The sequence below is a fragment of the Apodemus sylvaticus genome, chromosome 9 (genome assembly GCF_947179515.1).
Source record: "Apodemus sylvaticus chromosome 9, mApoSyl1.1, whole genome shotgun sequence".
In the NCBI taxonomy this organism is placed as follows: Eukaryota; Metazoa; Chordata; class Mammalia; order Rodentia; family Muridae; genus Apodemus; species Apodemus sylvaticus.
Window position 1 is genome coordinate 32880176 of NC_067480.1, and position 20832 is coordinate 32901007.

At 38.6% G+C, this 20832-nt stretch overlaps 1 protein-coding gene across 1 annotated transcript; it reads left to right on the forward strand.

Moving 5' to 3' along the window:
- Positions 1-1422: 1422 nt before the first annotated feature.
- On the forward strand, positions 1423-18899 carry Ccdc195 (coiled-coil domain containing 195). Its single transcript, XM_052193431.1, has 3 exons — positions 1423-1660; positions 13619-13841; positions 18809-18899. Exons 1-3 carry the CDS (start codon positions 1423-1425, stop codon positions 18897-18899), a joined length of 552 nt encoding a protein of 183 aa, XP_052049391.1.
- Positions 18900-20832: the final 1933 nt, after the last annotated feature.

The window sequence follows — 20832 nt, forward strand, 5'->3', positions numbered from 1 at the left end:
CCGGCTTAAACAAATAGTATTAAGAAGCAAATTTATTTGGTGAAAAAGCAATAAGACTTGGCCCATTCATCCCTATCTGTAGCATGGGGTCAGTTAGTGAAAGTCTATTTGGCCAGAAGCTCTGAATACTCAAGACACAATTAGCATATCAAATGATTCCCAAGAGAAGGAAGGAGAGAGCCCTAGTCCTGGAAAGGCTTGATCCAGCATTGTAGGGGAGTACCAGAATAGAGAAATGGGAGGGGGTGAGTGGTGAATGGGTGGAGGGAAAAGGGCTTATGGGACATATGAGGAGGGGCGAACCGGGAAAGGGAAAAGCATTTGGAATGTAAATAAAGAATAGAGAGAGAGAAAAAAAGAAAGAAAATAAAAAAAACTATTGAAGTTTGCCTAGTGCTTTTTCAGTTACAATCCTTATTTTGAGACAACCAGATATTTAATAACAATGTACAGAAATGTATATTTTTGTTGTAATATATGGATTAAAACATATTCCAATGTGAAAAAAACGTCTATTTGGATGAGCAGAAAGCATCAACACACATAGAAAGGAGAAGAAAAGTTTTCTAATAAATTTCACCCTGTTGAGAAACTCATTTATGTTTAAACATTCCCTGGATTTCTGAATATTGCCATCAGAGTATGTGCTATTTAGGATTGTATTTTTCATTCCCAACAACAAACCTCTTGAGGAGATAGGTAATGAAAGCTCTTGATGCCTTACACATTTCTCATTCAAGATTAATGTTCACCCTGTGTCTTCTCACATTCCAAAATCTCCCCTAGGAAACCCTTGCCAAGAAAGCATCCTAGAAGTCGATAATAGCAAAGTGTATCTGTGTGGGCAGAAACCTGCTTATCTTGAGGGATCTATGAATACCAGTAACATATTTCAATAATATCCCGATAGTTCATATGCCACCTTGTGGCTAACATCAGTTTTTCTTAATTAATAGGTGTCAAAATTAGTAATTTGTCCCAAAAATAAAGAAAAGAATATTTGTGCATCCGTTTTGATGTAACAGTTGGTGATTGTGTGAATATTCGATCCCAGATGTGACAACAGAAAAGACTGAATGGTAATCATGGTAGTGAATTAATGATGGGAACAAGAAACCCTGCCCTTTACTGGAAATTTATAGAATATTCTCTTCACTCAGACACAAACAGTATTCTCTGTCTGTTGATTGACATGAAATGAAAGATAGAAAAGTACTGTTCCGAAAAACAAAACCCAGGATAAATAAGTGATGGAGGTCCTTTCCTTCCCTGGACAGTCTAACTCAGGTGCTGAAAGACCGTAAAGAGAGACATGAGTTCCATTGTTCAAGTGACACATACCGTTATGGGCAGGATGATCCTGCCCACTGAGTAGATTGTGTATTTGACTCATAAGAAAAAGTTGGTCTGTGAAAACAGGCAATGGAAGCTAGCATCCAACTTGTGCGGGTTATCCAAGAAATGCGGGTAGAAATCAACAGATTAGAGAATGAGAACCATGCTCTCCGTGTGAAGCTAGCTTCAATTAGTCAGACAGCATCTAGCTCAGGGAGAGAATCAGAAGATGAAAGGGAAGAAGCGGTAGCGTGTGACCAGTCTGCAGGGACCCTTCCTGGTGGTATTCCCATCGATTCTGCACCGCCGGTGAAGGAACACCAAGGTACCGAACATATGTGACTCTTCTGGGATATGCTGACCTTTTTAAGTGTCTCCCAAACCTCTGATTTGTTGGGCTACTCCAATAACTCATCATTTGGTGTTTCCAGTGTTTGCAGTGATGGGTTTCATCCTCTTCCTCCTAGTAGAATCATTTTGATTTCCTAGTCAAATTTTCCTTTAGGTTCTTCAGGGTATATGTTTTAACAATAATAAAATGACTTCTGAGTATACCAGGAGAGATAAGAACAGAGGTGTAAAAATCTGTCACATTCAGAAGGATTTTCTCAGTTCAATTTTAACTATATAAATTCTGCAATGCAGAGCGATGGATATGCATGTTGATTGGTGTGCTCACTTATTAAGCCTGAAAAGCTTTTTAAATGCCTTAGCATATGGATCAAAATCAGACAAATATGGTTCTTGGAGATTTGTTGCACAGCCACTTGACTCTGTGCTCCTTATTAAAGTCTTTTAAACCTTATCCACCTGGAAATAGTGTAGTACCTGCCTCTGTGCTGATGACAACTATTTGCAATGATAACTAGTGCCTGGCAGTATGCAACAAACAACAGGTACTACCTCTCGTCTTTCTGCAGTTTCTCTGTCCCATGTGAGCATACATGACAAACAAGTGTGTATGTGTGTGTGTGTGTGTGTGTGTGTATGTGTGTGTGTGTTGTGATATATATCTTGATTGATACATATAATATCAAATGATATATATATATATATATCAATACCTGCAAGTACCTATATATACACATATATACATACATATGTACACTCACACACACACACACACACACACACATATATATATATTAAATACCTCAAGATGCAAAGTCGATTTTTAGCATATTTTAAATATCCCGTTTTTCATCAGAGATACTTGATTCAATAATTACTTAAAAGGTTGGAATCAACAGTAAGAAACCTGTTCTATATTTCAGTTGTCAGTGCCTGCCTACAACAACATATTCAAATAAAATTGATATATATAATTAACTACTCATAGCTCTTAATACCATCCATCAAAGACTTTAGGCAATGCCAATTAGTGGTTGTGAACAGTTTGACAGTGGAACATGTCACATCAGCTGGTTGGTCTTATTAGACATGTTCCTTTCTAGTAATGAATCAAAGCACTTCAAAGCTGCAAATACATTCCTGTCTGAATCTGCATAACTCTGTCTACTAATCTAAGAAAACTATAAAAGAATAACCTATAAGATTAGACCTGCTTATTTTAAAATAGAAAGAAACAATTCAGCTATTTATAACATATCCTTACTACAGAGTTTCTAAATCCTTGCAGTGGTGACAATTTGTACTGAACAGCTCTTCACTGTGGAGTTCAGTCTGGACGTGGCATGATGTTCGGCATCTTCTGTGCTCCATAACTACAGTTGCTGTAGCATTTATCTGTCCAACCCCAGTTGCAAACATCAAGTTGTCTTCAGCCAGTTATGACAGTATATGTTAGTAACCCCAGTATGCAGGAGGCTAAAGCAGGAGAATTGTGTTGGCATGTAGCCTAGGCTATACAGTAAGTCCAAGGCTAGGCTGGGTTATGGTATGAGAGTCTGTCTCAAAGCAACAACAACAAAATGTCTCTGAGCACTGCCAAATGCTATCTGTAGATACTTCACCTGCCATCACAAGCCACAGACTTACTCTAAAGGCAGATAGTTCTTCCTCAAATCTCGATATTGCTTATCCAAATAACAGAGCAACTAGGGCCTTCACATCTTAGTACCTTATTCTAAGATAAGTACTCCACCACTCAAAGTATTACCCATTATATAATATGAATGTCATTAAGCTTAGAAGATGTTAGAACATTAGTAAGATCTAAATACAGAGTTGGAATCGCACTTCTTCGGCATGTAAATAATAACTTACAGTAAGAATATTGAGTTTGAGATGGGGTAGCTAAAATAGCTGTCATGAAAAATGAAGAACCTTTTCTAATTGTCTCAACAACACACACACACACATACACACACACAAACACACTCACTCACAATGTAATGTGAAAGTATGTTTGAGGATCCAGTGGGAAGTTTTTAAATTGTATTTGTCACCAAGTGATTACCCCTGAATATATATATATGCAGGTAACAGTGAAACTACACAAACTGAGCAGTTTGTAACTATGTATCAAAGAATATGTATATGTGTCATATATATGTATATATTCACACATGTATTCAACAAAAAAGACATGAATTTTATATATTAATTAGGGGAATATGGGAGAGGGTTTGGATAGGGATGGGGCAAATGATATAATTATATCATAACCTCAAAAAAAAAAAAGAAAACAATTTAAGTGATATTGCCTTTTATGTGATATGGTTTTTCAGGAGTAAATAAAGGGAAGGAAGAAAAACTAGCCCAACAGTACCCTCACATAAAATCCATGATTGTATCCTAATCTCCATCTAAATGGTTTTTATCAGATCTAAGTTTTCTGTTGAAATATGTATGATCTTTTAAGAGGAGAATAGTATCATCTACTATAGAAATAAATTTGCTTTTATATAATAAAAATAAATAAAATTGTGTCATTTTCAGGAAATGAATGGTACTAGAGATCATCATTCTAAGTGAAATAAGCCAGACTCAGAAAAGCAGATACAAAGTCTTTTTTATAATATGTGGAATTTAGACTTTAAAAAATTACTTATATGATGTTAAAAGGGAAGAGAGACAACCAGCAAAAGGAAGAGAGTGTGTGTGGAAACACCTGAGAGCAACATTTGAATTCAATACATACGAGCTTATTAAAATCTCATAATCAAACTCATTACTTTAAACAGTGAGTATACAATTGTGTCAAGATATCAGGGCTTGAGAGACAATCCTGTTGTAAGTGCTTGCCTTGCATGCCTGAGGACCTGAGTCTGAGCTTCATGAGGTAGCAGTATGCACTGGAGAGCCAGCGACAGCTGGGGCTGTGGGGCTCGGGGATCAGCATGCCTAGCTCACTTGGTGAGTTCCAGGTAAAGATACCGTCTGGGGAAAAGAATGAAAAAAGAAAGGAAGAAGGAAAGAAGGAGGGAAGGAAGGAAGGAAGGAAGGAAGGAAGGAAGGAAGGAAGGAAGGAAGGAAGGAAGGAAGGAAGGAAGGAAGGAAGGAATGGTAGAAAGCATCTGAGGAACAATATCCAAGATCATCCTTTGGCCTCCACATACACATCTATACATACACACACACACACACACACACACACACACACGCACACATGTAAACATACATGCATGTAAACAATACATATACACAAAAACACACATACATACTCACACATATATACATATACACATGCACACACAAATACATATACACCCACAAACACATATGCACAAATACACATTCACACACATATATATCCATACACACATGTACATATGTGAACAGACAGACAGACATCCACATACATATGCACACACATACACACACAGACACACATAGACACACACAAATAAACACATATTCACATATATACACACACAACTTAGAAAAAAACAGCAAACTGCATCAGATATATTTCAAAGCTTTATCCAACCATAAAATTCTTGGTTCTAATGAATATGACAATCTGTTAATGAGCAATTGTCTCACTTATAATGAAAAAATAACAACATTCCTTATCTCCTAGGCTCTGAAATATATAAATATTCATATATAATAAAGCATTACAAGCAAGATCAATGTGAAATTTTCAGTAATGCTTATCAAAAAACATTAGCTATGCCAAGACAATATTATTACTTGACTTACAGACATGATTTTATTAGAGGTTTTAGTATTATATTACCAATCATTTGAAATTTGAACTTGCAATTGAATCCATAGGAATTTTGGAGTGTGTCCTGTTTTTGAAAAAAAAATCCATAATTTTCAGTTAAGAATATAAACGCAGAGCTGGGCAGTGGTGGCACACTCCTGTAATCCCAGCACTCTGGGAGGCAGAGGCAGGCAGATTTCTGAATTCGAGGCCAGCCTGATCTACAGAGTGAGTTCCAGGACAGCCAGGGCTATACAGAGAAACCCTGTCTCAAAAAATCCAAATCCAAAAAAAACAAAAAAAAAAAAAAAGAAGAAGAAGAAAAAGAAGAAGAAGAAGAAGAAGAAGAAGAAGAAGAAGAAGAAGAAGAAGAAGAAGAAGAAGAAGAAGAAGAAGAAGAAGAAGAAGAAGAAGAAGAAGAAGAATATAAACCCAGAACATTTAAGAAAGCAACATCCTCAATACGGCTTCAAAAAACAGAATCATACTAGATGACATAAGACAGATATGTGCCTCTCTTCAAGAAAGGAACAGACTCAAAGGACCTACAAGCAAATCATTTGGGGTCACAAGTTCTTCCAGATGTTGTGTGATAGATACAGTGAGGAAAACAAAGGAGACATTCTGTGAGCAGACTTCGCTTCCCCTCTAATTGCCCAAGGCCAAGGACTGAGCTATAGCTCAGGGGTACACCATATGATATATATAATCAAACAACAGAGTGCCTACTCAACCTCCTTGTATAAAAACATATTTGGCCGGGCAGTGGTGGCACATGCCTGTAATCCCAGCACTCTGGGAGGCAGAGGCAGGCAGATTTCTGAGTTTGAGGCCAACCTGGTCTACAGAGTGAGTTCCAGGACAGCCAGGGCTATACAGAGAAACCCTGTCTCGAAAAAACCAAATCCAAAAACCCAAAAAAATAATGTTTGCAGAAACATCCGCATCGCATAGTTTTTGGTGGATATATAATCTGGCCAGGACTTTACAGAATGTTCCCCTGTGCTTCCTACCCTGTGTAAGCTCACCTTGTGAGTACTAGGAGTGTTAACATTTGCAGGGGAAGATAAAAGAAACATCTCCCTTCAGGGAACTCCCAGCACTGCGGGGCCTTTCCCATCTGTTCATATTCTTATCTGGCCAGTCAACTGCATTTGGCAGTGATCTTAGAAATTGGGCTAATGGTCCTGTGATGCTATGTTGAATATTTCTTCCCTTGTGTTGATAAGAAAGAAAAGAATAATTTGTGACCCAGGGAGATGAGCAAACAGTTTATTTGGTAATCAGTTCCATATTAAGCGGAGGTCTCAAATAAAACAAATTTAACTTTGCTATCATGAGCATAATCTCCCCATGCTGGGTTACCCAGGACTATCGATTGGATAGATAGATTGTTACCTAATTCTTTTAGACAGAAAGTTTTGTGTCTGTCAGTTTTCAAACACCAGTTTTTACATAATTGCAGATAGTGTAATCACTTCAGCCCCTGAAAGTGCTTAAATATAGCATTTACAGTTAATCACGTCAGATAAATATCTGTTCTAAACTCTCTCTTGATGCAAAGCCAGGACAACGCTCCTGGCTTTTTTTTTTTTTTTTTTTTTTTTTTTTTTTTTTGTAATGGCCCAGAAACTTTGTCTTCTTCCTGCAATGACAGGAGGCAAATTTAAATGAATCATGTGGTTATGGCATTCTTTTTATTATTATTATTCTATATGTTCTTTATTTACATGTCAAATGATTTCCATTTTTCTGGCTCCCACTCCCCAAAAGTCCCATAAACCCTCTTCCCTCCCCCTGTTCCGCCATCTACCCAATCTTTCCCTGTTCTGGTATTCCCCTATACTCTTGCACTGAGTCTTTCCAGAACCAAGGGCCACTCCTCCATTCTTTTTGGACATCATTTAATTTGGATTATGTCCTGGGTATTCAAAGTTTCTAGGCTAATATCCACTTATCAGTGAGTGCATACCATGATTGATCTTTTGAGACTGGGTTACCTCACTTAGTATGATGTTCTCCAGCTCCATTTGTCTAAGAATTTCATGAATTCGTTGTTTCTAATGGCTAAATAGTACTCCATTGTGTAAATATACCACATTTTTTTGTATCCATTCCTCCGTTGAGGGACACCTGGGTTCTTTCCAGATTCTGGCTACTACAAATAGGGCTGCTATGAACATAGTGGAGCATGTGTCCTTATTGCATGCCGGGGAATCCTCTGGGTATAAGCCCAGGAGTGGCATAGCAGGGTCCTCCAGAAGTGTCATGCCCAGATTTCTGAGGAACTGCAAGATTGATTTCCAAAGTGGTTGCACATCTTGCAATCCCCCCAGCAGTGGAGGAGTGTTCCTCTTTCTCCACATCCTCGCCAACACCTGCTGTCTCCTGATTATTTGACCTTAACCATTCTGACTAGTGTAAGGGGAAATCTTAGGGTTGTTTTGGTTTGCATTTCCCTAATGATTAATGATGTTGAACATTTCTTAAGGTGCTTCTTAGCCATCCGAAGTTCTTCATGTAAAAATTCTTTGTTTAGCTCTGTACCCCACTTTTTAATAGAGTTATTTGGTTCTCTGGGTTCTACCTTCTTGAGTTCTTTGTATATATTAGATATTAGCCCTCTGTCGGATTTAGGGTTGGTAAAGATCCTTTCCCAATTTGTTGGTTGACGTTTTGTCCTTTTGACAGTGTCCTTTGCCTTACAGAAACTTTGTAGTTTTATGAGGTCCCATTTGTCAATTCTTGATCTTAGAGCATAAGCTATTGGTGTTCTGTTCAGTAACTTTTCCCCTGTGCCCATGTCCTCAAGGGTCTTCCCCAGTTTCTTTTCTATTAATTTCAGTGTGTCAGGTTTTATGTGGAGGTTCTTGATCCACTTGGAGTTGAGCTTAGTACAAGGAGATAAGAATGGATCGATTTGCATTCTTCTGCATGCTGACCTCCAGTTGAACTAGCACCATTTGTTGAAAAGGCTATCTTTTTTCCACTGGATGCTTTCAGCTCCTTTGTCGAAGATCAAGTGACCATAGGTGTGTGGGTTCATTTCTGGGTCTTCAATCCTATTTCATTGATCAGATTACCTGACATTATACCAATACCATGCAGTTTTTTATCACTATTGCTCTGTAGTAATGTTTGAGGTCTGGGATACTAATTGCCCCAGAAGTTCTTTTACTGTTGAGAATAGTTTTAGCTATCCTGGGTTTTTTGTTATTCCAGGTGAATTTGAGAATTGCTCTTTCTAGCTATATGAAGAACTAAGTTGAGATTTTGATGGGGATTACATTGAATCTGTAGATTGCTTTTGGCAAGATGGCCATTTTAACTATATTAATCCTGCCGATCCATGAGCATGAAAGATTTTTCCTTTCTGAGATCTTCTTCGATTTCCTTCTTCAGAAATCTGAAGTTCTTTTCATATAGGTCTTTTACTTGTTTGGTTAGAGTCAGCCCAAGATACTTTATGCTGTTTGTGGCTATTGTGAAGGGTGTTATTTCCCTAATTTCTTTCTCAGTCTGCTTATCCTTTGAGAATAGAAAGGCTACTGATTTGCTTGAGTTGATTTTGTAACCAGCCAGTTTGCTGAAGTTGTTTACCAGCTGTAGGAGTTCTCTGGTAGAGTTTTTTGGGTCACTTAAGTAAACTATCATATCATCTGCAAATAGTGATAGTTTGACTTCTTCCTTTCCAATTTGTATCCCTTTGACCTCCTTATATTGTCTAATTGCTCTAGCTAGGACTTCAAGAACTACATTGAAAAGATATGGAGAGAGGGGGCAGCCTTGTCTAGTCCCTGATTTTAGTGGGATTGCTTCAAGTTTCTCTCCATTTAGTTTGATGTTGCCTACCTGTTTGCTGTATATTGCTTTTACTATGTTTAGATATGGGCCTTGAATTCCTGTCCTTTCCAAGACTTTTATCATGAAAGGATGCTGAATTTTGTCAAATGCTTTTTCAGCATCTAATGAAATGATCATGTGGGTTTTTTCTTTGAGTTTGTTTATATAGTGGATAGCATTGATGGATTTCCGTATATTGAACCATCCGTGCATCCCTGGCATGAAGCCTACTTGATCACGGTGGATGATGGTTTTGATGTGTTCTTGGATTCGGTGGGAAAGAATTTTATTGAGTGTTTTTGCATCTATATTCATAAGGGAAATTGGCCTGAAATTCTCTTTCTTAGTTGGATCTTTGTGTGGTTTTGGTATCAGCGTAATTGTGGCTCCATAGAAGGAGTTGGGTAGTGTTCCTTCTGTTTCTATTTGGTGGAACAGTTTGAAGAGTATTGGTGTTAAGTCTTCTTTGAAGATCTGATAGAATTCTGCACTACAACCATCAGGTCCTGTGCTTTTTTTGGTCGGAGGCTTTCTATGACCCCTTCTATTTCTTTAGGGGTTATGGGTATGTTTAGATGATCTATTGGACCCTGATTTAATTTGGGTATTTAGTATCTGTCAAAGAAATTGACCATTTCCTCCAGATTCTCCAGTTGTGTTGAGTACAGGCTTTTGTAGTAGGATCTGATGATTTTTTGAAGTTCCTCAGTTTCTGTTGTTATATCTCCCTTTTCATTTCTAATTTTGTTAATTTGGATACTGTCTCTGTGCCCTTTGGTTAGTCTGGTTAAGGGTTTATCTATCTTGTTGATTTTTTTTTTCAAAGAACCAGCTCCTGGTTTTGTTGATTCTTTGTATGGTTCTCTTAGTTTCTACTTGATTGATTTCAGCCCTGAGTTTGATGATTTCCTGTCTTCTTCTCCTCCTGGGTGAATTAGCTTCTTTTTGTTCCAGGGCTTTCAGTTGTTCTGTTAAGCTTCTAGTGTATGCTCTCTCCAATTTCTTTTTGGAGGCACTCAAAGCTATGAGTTTTCCTCTTAGCACTGACCCAAAAAACTCCACTAGAGAGCTCCTACAGCTGATAAACAACTTCAGCAAAGTGGCAGGTTACAAAATCAACTCAAGCAAATCAGTGGCCTTCCTATACTCAAAGGATAAGCAGGCTGAGAAAGAAATTAGGGAAATGACCCCCTTCACAATAGCCACAAACAGTATAAAGTATCTTGGGGTGACTCTTACCAAACATGTGAAAGATCTGTATGACAAGAACTTCAAGACTCTGAAGAAGGAAATGGAAGAAGACCTCAAAAAATGGGAAAACCTCCCATGCTCATGGATCGGTAGAATCAATATAGTTAAAATGGCCATTTTGCCTAAAGCACTATACAGATTCAATGCAATACCCATCAAAATCCCAACTCAATTCTTCACAGAGTTAGAAAGAGCAATTATCAAATTCATCTGGAACAACAAAAAACCCAGGATAGCTAAAACTATTCTCAGCAACAAAAGAAAATCTGGGGGAATCAGTATCCCTGACCTCAAGCAATACTACAGAGCAATAGTGTTAAAAACTGCATGGTATTGGTACAGTGACAGGCAGGAGGATCAATGGAACAGGATTGAAGATCCAGAAATGAACCCACACACCTATGGCCACTTGATCCTCGACAAAGAGGCTGAAAACATCCAATGGAAAAAAGATAGCCTTTTCAACAAATGGTGCTGGTTCAACTGGAGGTCAGCATGCAGAAGAATGAGAATTGATCCATCCTTGTCTCCTTGTACTAAGCTCAAATCCAAATGGATCAAGGACCTCCACATAAAGCCAGACACTCTGAAGCTAATAGAAAAGAAACTGGGGAAGACCCTTGAGGACATCAGTACAGGGAGAAAGTTTCTGAACAGAACACCAATAGCGTATGCTCTAAGAGCAAGAATTGACAAATGGGACCTCATAAGGTTACAGAGTTTCTGTAAGGCAAAGGACACCATCAAGAGGACAGATCGGCAACCAACAAATTGGGAAAAGATATTTTTGTTCAGTTCCTTCACTTGCTTGTTTGTGTTTTCCTCTAATTCTTTGAGAGATTTTTGTGTTTCCTCTTTCATAACTTCTGCCTGTTGATCAAAGTTCTCCTGTATTTCTTTAAGTGATTTTTGCATTTCATCCTTATTGGCTACTAACTTATGACCCATATTCTCCTGAATTTCTTTAAGTGATTTTTGTGTTTCCCTTGTAAGGTCTTCTAGCTTTTGATCATTTTTCTCCTGATTTTCTTTAAGAGATCTATTTATGTCCTTCATATGTTCCTCTAACAGCATCCTTACCAGTGATTTTAAATCCAACTCTTGTTTTTCTGGTATGTTGGGGTATCCAGAACTAGCTGTTGATGGAGAATTGGGTTCAGATGCTGCCATAATGCCTTGGTTTCTGGTAGTAACATTCCTACGTTTGCCTTTAGCCATCTAGTTCTCACTGGTGTTAGATGGTCTTATTGTCACTGGCTGGTGCTTCAACCTCCTGTGGACTTTTAAGGTTATTTCCATGACACTGGATGACTGGGTTTCCTCTGGCACAGATTGCTGATGTGCTACCTTCCTCTTTTGTGCCTTTGGAGCACTGCTGAGTCTTGCCTCAAGCAATGTTATACTTGGGTTGTCTCGGTGAACCAGGTGTTCCCCGACTGCTCTGTCATGGAGCGAATATGGCGGTGGAAAGTCACTCCCTCTGTTGATCCTCACATAGGACACGGGCCCCACGACGGACAGGCTGGCAAATGAACCGCCTATGTGCTCAGGTCCTAGGTGCAGGCAGACCCCTGGCTATTTGCATCCCCAGAGATCTTAAGCTCAGGATAATACAGTACCTAGTGATGCTTTTCTGCCCCGGCTGGTAGCAAAGATCGGTTCTGGCATTCTTAAAACATCAACACATTCATAGCTTTTAATTCATCTCTGTGCTAGCTAATAACAAAGTTATAGCAAGCAACATGAAGATTTAGTGAGCAGAAAGGTCCTTGGAAAAATGAAAGTCAACCCATGAGGTCAACCAACATTGTCCTTATAAGTGATAACCAATGTGCTCATAGGTGACAACCTATGTGTTCATAGGTAACAACTAATGTGTTCATAGATAACAATCAATGTGCTCATAGGTACAACCAATGTCTAAGCAGACGTCAAATGATCACACTCAAGTCACAGCGTTAAGAGAGTCAGAGAAATCAAGACTCCCTAAAATAAAATTTTGTGAACTGAAGTTCTTGATTTTACAAGAAAAAAAAAAAAAGGAAGATTTGGTTTTCTTCTAGGAAGACATGTCTTGCAAATCATCTATGGACAGCAATTGAACTTCAAGGCCTCAGGAACTAAAGCCATCCACCTGACATCAGGAAGAAATACTCAGTTGTCCATATAAAGCACTTTTTCTTCTTCTATGTTGTCTTGCTCGCATCGCTCAATGGGCTGTCTCATGATGACCACATAAAGCCTAGTCTAGCAAGCACAGGCCAGTTAGCAATCACCAGCTGAATTCCTGCAGCCGTCCAAGTGACCAAAGGCAGAGGATGAACCTACTCTTCTGGACTCGACAGTGAGGAAGTCTTCTGAGTTTCTGTTCATCTTATATTTAAAATGTATACTTCTTATTTAACCGTGTACATTTATGGAGTATACTGTGATGAATTTTATAAAGTTTTACATAGAGAATACTTAATATTATCAATATAATTAGTATTTGAATTTCATGAAATACATTTTCCATTTTTATTGGTAGATAATAATTGTACGTACAGATGTGGTATATTTTAATATGTGTACTGAACAAATTAAGGTGCTTAACATTTCTGTGTCTTCATTATTACTTTGTCTTTGAAACATTTGGGCTCCCCAACCATCTTCCAGTTAACCATAAAAATCTACAATAAGTATTGTGAACTACTGCTATGTTTGTGAAGAGGTTTCTCTGACCACACAATTAAATGACCTAATCTCCCCTTTCATATGTTCCTACCCCTTGCTTTCATCAGCTTTGTCTTCCTAGAATCTATCATCATCTGAATTGCACCATGCATTATTACTTACGGTGTATTTTCTACTTAACCTACATAATATAAGCTCTATGCAGGCAAAATTGTCCTGTTTATTACCCCAAGTGAAAACATGTCCAGCATGTGTCTGTGACCAACTAACAATAATAAAATAAATCAAAAATCAGATGTCGTTTTCAACATCAACAAGATATGACCGACATAATTTTTTTCATTTGTGAAGAACCTTAAGGGTTGACTGTTTTTTAACTCAATTTTTGTGCTTCCTGTACAGGCAGTGTCATGATTGTCAGACGCTACGCCATTTCTCCATCAATTCACTCCTATGCAGCCCATGACCCCTGGGAAGCTAGAAACAGACTTCCAAATGACGGAACATTGTTGACATGTTCTTCAACTAGAAAGCAAGACAGTGAAGAAAAGAGGTTGGCAGCAGATGCTTATGGCAGCAATAGCTCCAGCCAGAGAGCCTCTTTTGATGACAATTATGTTTGCAGGTAATGCTCTCTGTGCCTCTGGTTAATTTACAGGAACATACTGAGAGGTCAACAAGCATCCTTCTAGATAGCCAGGATGTACCCACTGGGGGAAACAAAGCCAAAGGGTATAAATAATTTCCATCTCATTTGGTGTCCATTTAGGAAATCAAAAGAACAAAATGTAATGGGGTCAAATGGCTCTTTACAACAGATTCTGTAATAAGCAGCAAACTTAGTCTTTAGTCCTTCCTCAAACATTAACCATACTTTGAACCAGGTACTAACAACAGAAGACTCAGCACAATAAGCCATTGGATGACAAGAGAGACACATACAGGCAAACTGACCACTCAGTAGTATGTCTCAAGGAAAAGAATAGCTACTTTGGAAGCTAAATATACAATTTCTTTCAGAGAGAGAACATCTCACAGAGGCAAATCTTCAATGTATCTGAGGGGAAATTAATATAATGGATTGTTTAGGTATAGACTCAAAGGTGTAAGACACAAGGGAGAGTGCTCCAAAAGACATGAACTGGTATTTAAGGAATGTACAGACTTTAATATGAAATGTTTCCCCATGGTCCCATGTGTTATACAGGCAGTATTCCAGATCATGGCAGTGTTTAGAGAGGTTGTGGAAACTAGAAAATGGTACCTAATTGGAGGAAATGAGTCACCAGAATCAGTTCCTAGTCATTTCCTGTAAGTTCTCTTCAATCTGTCTGCTGTGATGTAAACAACTGTCCCCTGCCATGCACACCTGCCACCAAAATGTTCTGACCATGTTAATGTATAAAGTGAGAACATGACCACTTCAAGGTATGGTTGAGAGAAAGGTTGTCATTATAGATATGAGAGAGGGCACAACCAGAGGCATCTGGAAGAGTCCAGAGCAGGAAAAGAAAGTATTAGACGGAACATGGTCTCATGGATTGGGCCATGAGGGGGTCCCATGAGAAGAGGAGGGGGTTGTGAGTAGGAGAGGAAGACAAAGAGAGGGGCAAGAGAGAAGGGACCAAAAAAGGAAGATGAAGACAAAAGGGGGTGTATAGCTGACATGGTATAAAGGAATGAGAAGCCAGAGAAGGAAAGCCTATAACCTAGAGAAGTTTAAGACTGGCAGAGTGAGAAAACCAAAGAAAAGCCACAGGTGCTTGAGGTACTGTGAAAGCCTGGAGGCCAGGAGGCACTTTGGTATGCAAATAGGCACCACAGATAGCCATTTGTCCCTTCTGACAATAATAAGGAACTGGCTCCTTTGCTAGAAAGAAATAAGGCTCTAGAATCCCAGCAGTGGAGATTCCTTCGAACTCCACTGGTTGGAGTTCTGCCCACCAACGCTGGACAGCAAACTATGGACTTGACCCCTCTGAGACTGTGAACCAAATGTATTTATTTTACTCTCTCTGGTTGTTTCCGTTAGGGCTTCAGGTCACAGCTGCAAATAGTAACTAATAGGAGTTAGAAGACACCTGAGAAGTAGAGGAAGTTGAAACAATTGACAGACTAGCTTGGGTCTTGAAGATGAGATACAGCCCACAGTCACTGCATGGGTAGGGTCAAAGGCCTCTTTGGAACAAGAATGACTCCTAGAAAGGCTGCTTACAGGAGTACAAGCTTATTCCCCCTACTCTTCCACCTACCCCCAATAAAGCTCTGGCTCTGGCAATGTCTCCAGGCATCTGCCTTGTATGAGTCAAGTGGGAAAAAAAGAAAAGTAAAGAAAATGTGGGTTTTATGATGGCTTAGCACAACGAAGAAAAGGGGGGAAATAGTATTGTTGAGTGAAAACATGAGTCATCGAGTTTGATGGTGGCTGCAAATCAAATCAAGGAGCAACCACAGGCCAGCAAGAACTCTTCTAGATTTTGGAAAAAAAAAAAAAAAAAAAAAAAGCACAGGCTTCCCACTGGGTGTGGGGTGAGGCACTTTGGTCTGGATTTCAAAAGACAGAGTTAAATGTGTCACTTGTACAAAGTTCCTCTAAACAGAGAGTTACCCTGAGTCATAAAGATGGTTCGGTTTGGACAAAGAAAGAAAAAGACATTAAAGACAGAGATACCACAACGTGGGGAGAAACTATAGGAGTGGGGAAAAATAAGGACAGAGAGCCGACAGGGGCCATGACAGAAGGACTTTGGGGATATGCTGTACAATATTACCTTGTCCTATGATTATTGAAAATCTAGTTTTGAAAAATATCTTTAAAATGCTCAAGATACAGATCCTCTATGATATTATAAACACCAGTGTATTTATCTAAAGGGTTTTGTGAGAATGAGGTCTTTTGTATCTGTTCCCTATCCTCACCAGGGGTAAATGTCATTATGAGTTTGGTCCTTTCTATCCAGGGTTCTTTACTTTTACTACACCCAACCATTTATCCATTCATCCATTCATCCATTCATCCATTCATCCATTCATCCATTCATCCATTCATCCATTCATCCACCTACCTATCCATGTACCCATCCATCCACACATCCATCTGCCCACCCAACCACCCAACCCACCTATCTATCCTTCAACACTTTTCCTGAGGTATCACATTCTGGGAAGGATTCTGGGTCCTGCTACACAGCAAGCAACAAATGTCAAAAATCCCTTTTGGAGTGTTTCTTCAGACATGATAAACAATGAACGAAAAATGCACAAAGTATATATTATGTTAACTACTGCAGAAGAAAATAAGGCAATAGAAAGAAGTTAGAGTATCTATCGTTGTTAAAATGCTTGGTACTGCAGCCAAAACTTGAGAGGGAAGATGGGGACCAATGAGTACAAAGATAAGAACTCTCTGGATGTTAAAAATAGCTAAATGCTGAACATTTCTTAAGGTGCTTCTCAGCTATTCGAAGTTCTTTAGGTGAAAATTCTTTATTTAGCTCTGTACTCCATCTTTAATAGGGTTATTTGGCTCTCTGGAGTCTAACTTCTTCAGTGCTCTTTAGATTTTGGTGGCTATCGTGTATCTATACATTTTGAAGTTGTATAGTGACTGTTAGAATATTTAATTTTTTCACTTACTGAGCTCCATAGGACTGAGAATTACAGTACTGTCCCGTTTCAATTTATACAGTTTTTAACAAATAACAGTTTGGGGGAACTAGCCAATGTTTACGAAGTATTGTTTTTCTGAACCAAAATGTTTTCCAGCTCCTAAGCTGCCAGCTAATAAACTCCATAGAACAGAATCCAGCCCGAAATTAGAAGTTAGTTAAATTTAAAAGCTCAAGCCAAGAGCGGCATTATATTAAAAGAAGAAAAGTCCATGTTGGCTTAAAATCAACATCTGGGTTGGCACAAAAATCTTCTGGTGACAGAGAAGTACTTACTGAGAATTAATATATTTTATTATAGTCCTTTTTCACTGTCTCTTCTGCACTCAGGAATTAACTGGTGAATGGCGTATCATTACTCTAATTTGGAAGGTTTGCTTACCTCCTCACAGTCTTCATATTTTACAAAGAAACATAGAGAGCCCTTTTTTTTTTAAGCTGGATTTTGAATCATATCAGACATTAAGCCTAATTTGGTTGTAATATTTTCCATCATTGTACCATGAAAGCAATCCTTTTTCAGAACTCTTTTATCAACATTTCTAAGAACTCAAGCTTTCAAGAACTATGGTTACAGTTTTAATTTTGCTTTGACTTTGACATGGAAACCAATTTTTTTTCATCCTGTTTTTCAAGATTAAATAATTTCATGATGTTTATAAAATTAAGGAAATGGGTTCAGGGAGACAATAAAAAGCAAAAATAAAGATGTTCTTTTATTAAATTTGCTGGTTGGAGGACCAGCGAGCTATCTCAGTGGGTAAAGGCACTTACTGTCAGGCTTTAGGATCTGATTTCCGCCCCAACCCCACAATGTTGAAAGTGAGCACAGAGTCCTACAAGGTGTCCTTTGACCTCCTCTTATGTCTCATGGCACACACATGCATACATATCTATACAGACGTAAACACACACAGTAAATAAATGTAATAATTTTTCTTAAATTTGTTGATTGCAAATAAAAACAGACCTAATAAAAATAATCTGTACTTTTCCACATCAATGTGCTTAGGAAGGTCAGCCTTTGGAATGAGATGCCTAAAACCCTAGCCTCATCACTTTCAGATAGCACGTTCTTGGAAAGAGTTATTAATACATCATTTGCCACAATCTATTCTTTGGTGCAATGGGAGTCATTATAGCAGTTACCTCACAGTGTTTGTGGAGCACAGGGAAATAGCTGAGTGAGTGGGTCATTAACTGGCAGTGGTTGCTACTCTTTTATTGATCCTAACACATGGAAGCCCTGGTCCACCTTCTTCCCAAGGGACGGTGCAGATGTGTTCCAAGATGCTGGCCACGAAATGCCATTCCATGAAGCTACACCCTTATCCACCACAAAAGAGAACAATAGCTAAGAAAGACCAATCCTTTCAAACACTGCCCTTTATGCAGAGTCTTAAGAGCAGTTTCTCATGGGGAAGGTCAGAAACCTACCTACGTAATACTTTGGAGGTAAAAGGAGAAGGGAGCTAAATGGAAGGATTCGGTCCCTTAAGTGCCATCAGCTGTCACTCTCTCTCTGTGTCCCCGTTGGGATTCACACACAAAGCCCATTCTGTGATCAAAAGAAGCAGGCTGATCTGGAGTTTAATATGTGCTTCCATAGTTAAATACATCTGATGTATTTAAGCTACAGGGATGTGAGACACAGCGTGATCTTCAACGGATGTCTTCACATTCTAATCAGCACTATACACAGAAATTAATTAAAAGGCCAGTCCCAATCTACGTTCTCACATTATTATTAAGCAACTAAGAAAATAAGTATTCTTATACATAAATTTTCAACAAGGCAATATTCAATGACTGGGAAAAAAGAAACTGTTACATATCAAGGTTCACTAAAATCTCTCTCTCTCTCTCTCTCTCTCTCTCTCTCTCTCTCTCTCTCTCTCTCTCTCTCTCAATATGTTCAATATAGGGAGAAGAAAAGGACAGTCAGTTTCCAGTTACCCAAGGAGAGGTCATCAGTTCCCAAAAAATTCACATCCTTTGAAGCACTCAACAAATGAGACCACAGACCAGCTAAAGTTCATTGCAGAAAAGGGTGTGTAAAATCAGTGGATTCCCAAGAGATGGGCACAGGAAGATCTATGTCAGTGACCTTCCCAGGGAGGAACTCTGCCAGCATGCCCAGTAAAACACACATAACCTCACTCGGTATTCAGCTGCCATACTTATTGGCCAAAGAACAGGCGTGATTATGTTGTCTTGCTGCTGAATTTGAAGGGCAGGTGTGTGTCCAATGTTTAGCATGTGACTCTGGAACTTAAGTGTGCAGAGTGTGCAGCGTTGCACTGTGTACCATCTGGAAACATGTGTGGGTCACTTTCCAGAAGAGATAACAGCAAACCTAGAAAACTTGTTTTGGTTAAGCAGGGGTTCTCAACCTATGGGTCAAGACCCTTTAAGCAACCCTCTATTTCCAAAAATGTCTACATTACAATTCATAACAGAAGCAAAATTATAGTTATAAAATAGCAAGGGAAATAATTTCATGGTTGGAGGTCACCAGAACATGAAGAACTGTATTAAAGGGCTGCAGCATTAGCATTAGGAAGGTTGAGAAACATTGGGCTAATACTTCTACCATACCATAATACTAATAGCATAAAAGCAATCTTGCAGATCCTTATAGTTCATGCTGTAATGATTGATTGCTCATCCTTACTAGTTGATTTATTCTGTGATGGGCACTCTTTGATTTGTTCTGTACTAGTCAAAGTCACTGGAACGTGAACACACACAAATTCATAACATACACTATGGACTCAGACCCACCATAGGCAGAGCCATTACAGACCACTAGAAAGAGAAGAAACTCAAATCGTTATCATCCAAAGGTCTCCCCAACTCCTGAGCTTTCAGTCAGTAGACTCTTTCCACTTCTGTTTATAATAACTTTATTTATAAAACTCCTATCATTTTCAAACAAAGATTTTGTTTTATAATTGGCAGTGTTAAAATGCAGATCCATAGGCCATAACTCAGACCTACTGGGTGGGTAGAAAATAGAAAGAAGACTGGAAGTTTTCATTTTAAGGGTGATTTCTGTTGTATAGCTATGTTTGTTATGCACTGTTGTAAAGAAGAAGAGGCCAAGGACTCTACAATTCCAGCCTCCTGTTGAAGGAAAAGCAATAGCAAGCAAAGGTAAGAAGAATCCATGCTGACCCTCTGAAGAGGTTTCTAACATTCCTAGATAGACCACTGAAAGGAAAAAAGATGTGGCATCCAAAACCTGCTCTAAAGTAACATAATAGCATCAAATGTTTCTTTTATCACTTTCATTCAAGAATAACAATATTCTCCACAACACAGCAGACTGGAGAACAGAGCAGGCTTGCAACTGGAGGAAAAAGATACAGATGAGATATAAAAACACACTGTGTAGAAACTAAGCAGCTAACTATGAAGCTGCCAGAAGCTTCGGTTTGTGCATAGTTACGTTCTCTGCATTTTACACTTAAAACATGTTGGCTTTTTTTTTCAAGAGTAGGAAACATCACTCAAACTCGGGATTTCTTAAAAGTAATGCATAACAACCAACCACCTTATGTCATACTTAGAAATATTGAAATGCCTAATTATCCCTCATGATAGCCTCAGTGACCAGTGTGTGACTAGTATTTTGTTTATAGTCATTGTCCCAAACTGAACTGGCAGTTCTATGAATGGGTCTAATATTGCCCAGTAAAGCAAGGAAGCAAACCAAACAAACATGTAACATTGATCTAAACTTTGAAATTAAACCTTCTATTCCCTGACTTGCTAGGGTAATGAACACTATAATTTCTGACACTATTTTTATATTTAATGAATGGCAAGTGAACATGAAAATTTCAATTACACTCCAATTGAACACACTCCGTTATGTTATGGACCAGACTCCCAGTGATCTGTCTGTGAACCAGAAAATCAAATGCCTCCCAGAGACAGACAAGT

Coding starts and splice junctions, on each gene's coding strand:
- Ccdc195 (XM_052193431.1), top strand. CDS start 1,423: ATGGAAGCTAGCATCCAACTTGTGCGGGTTATCCAAGAAATGCGGGTA. Junction 1,661..13,618: donor GCCGGTGAAGGAACACCAAG/GTACCGAACATA, acceptor CTTCCTGTACAG/GCAGTGTCATGATTGTCAGA. Junction 13,842..18,808: donor GATGACAATTATGTTTGCAG/GTAATGCTCTCT, acceptor TGTTCAATATAG/GGAGAAGAAAAGGACAGTCA.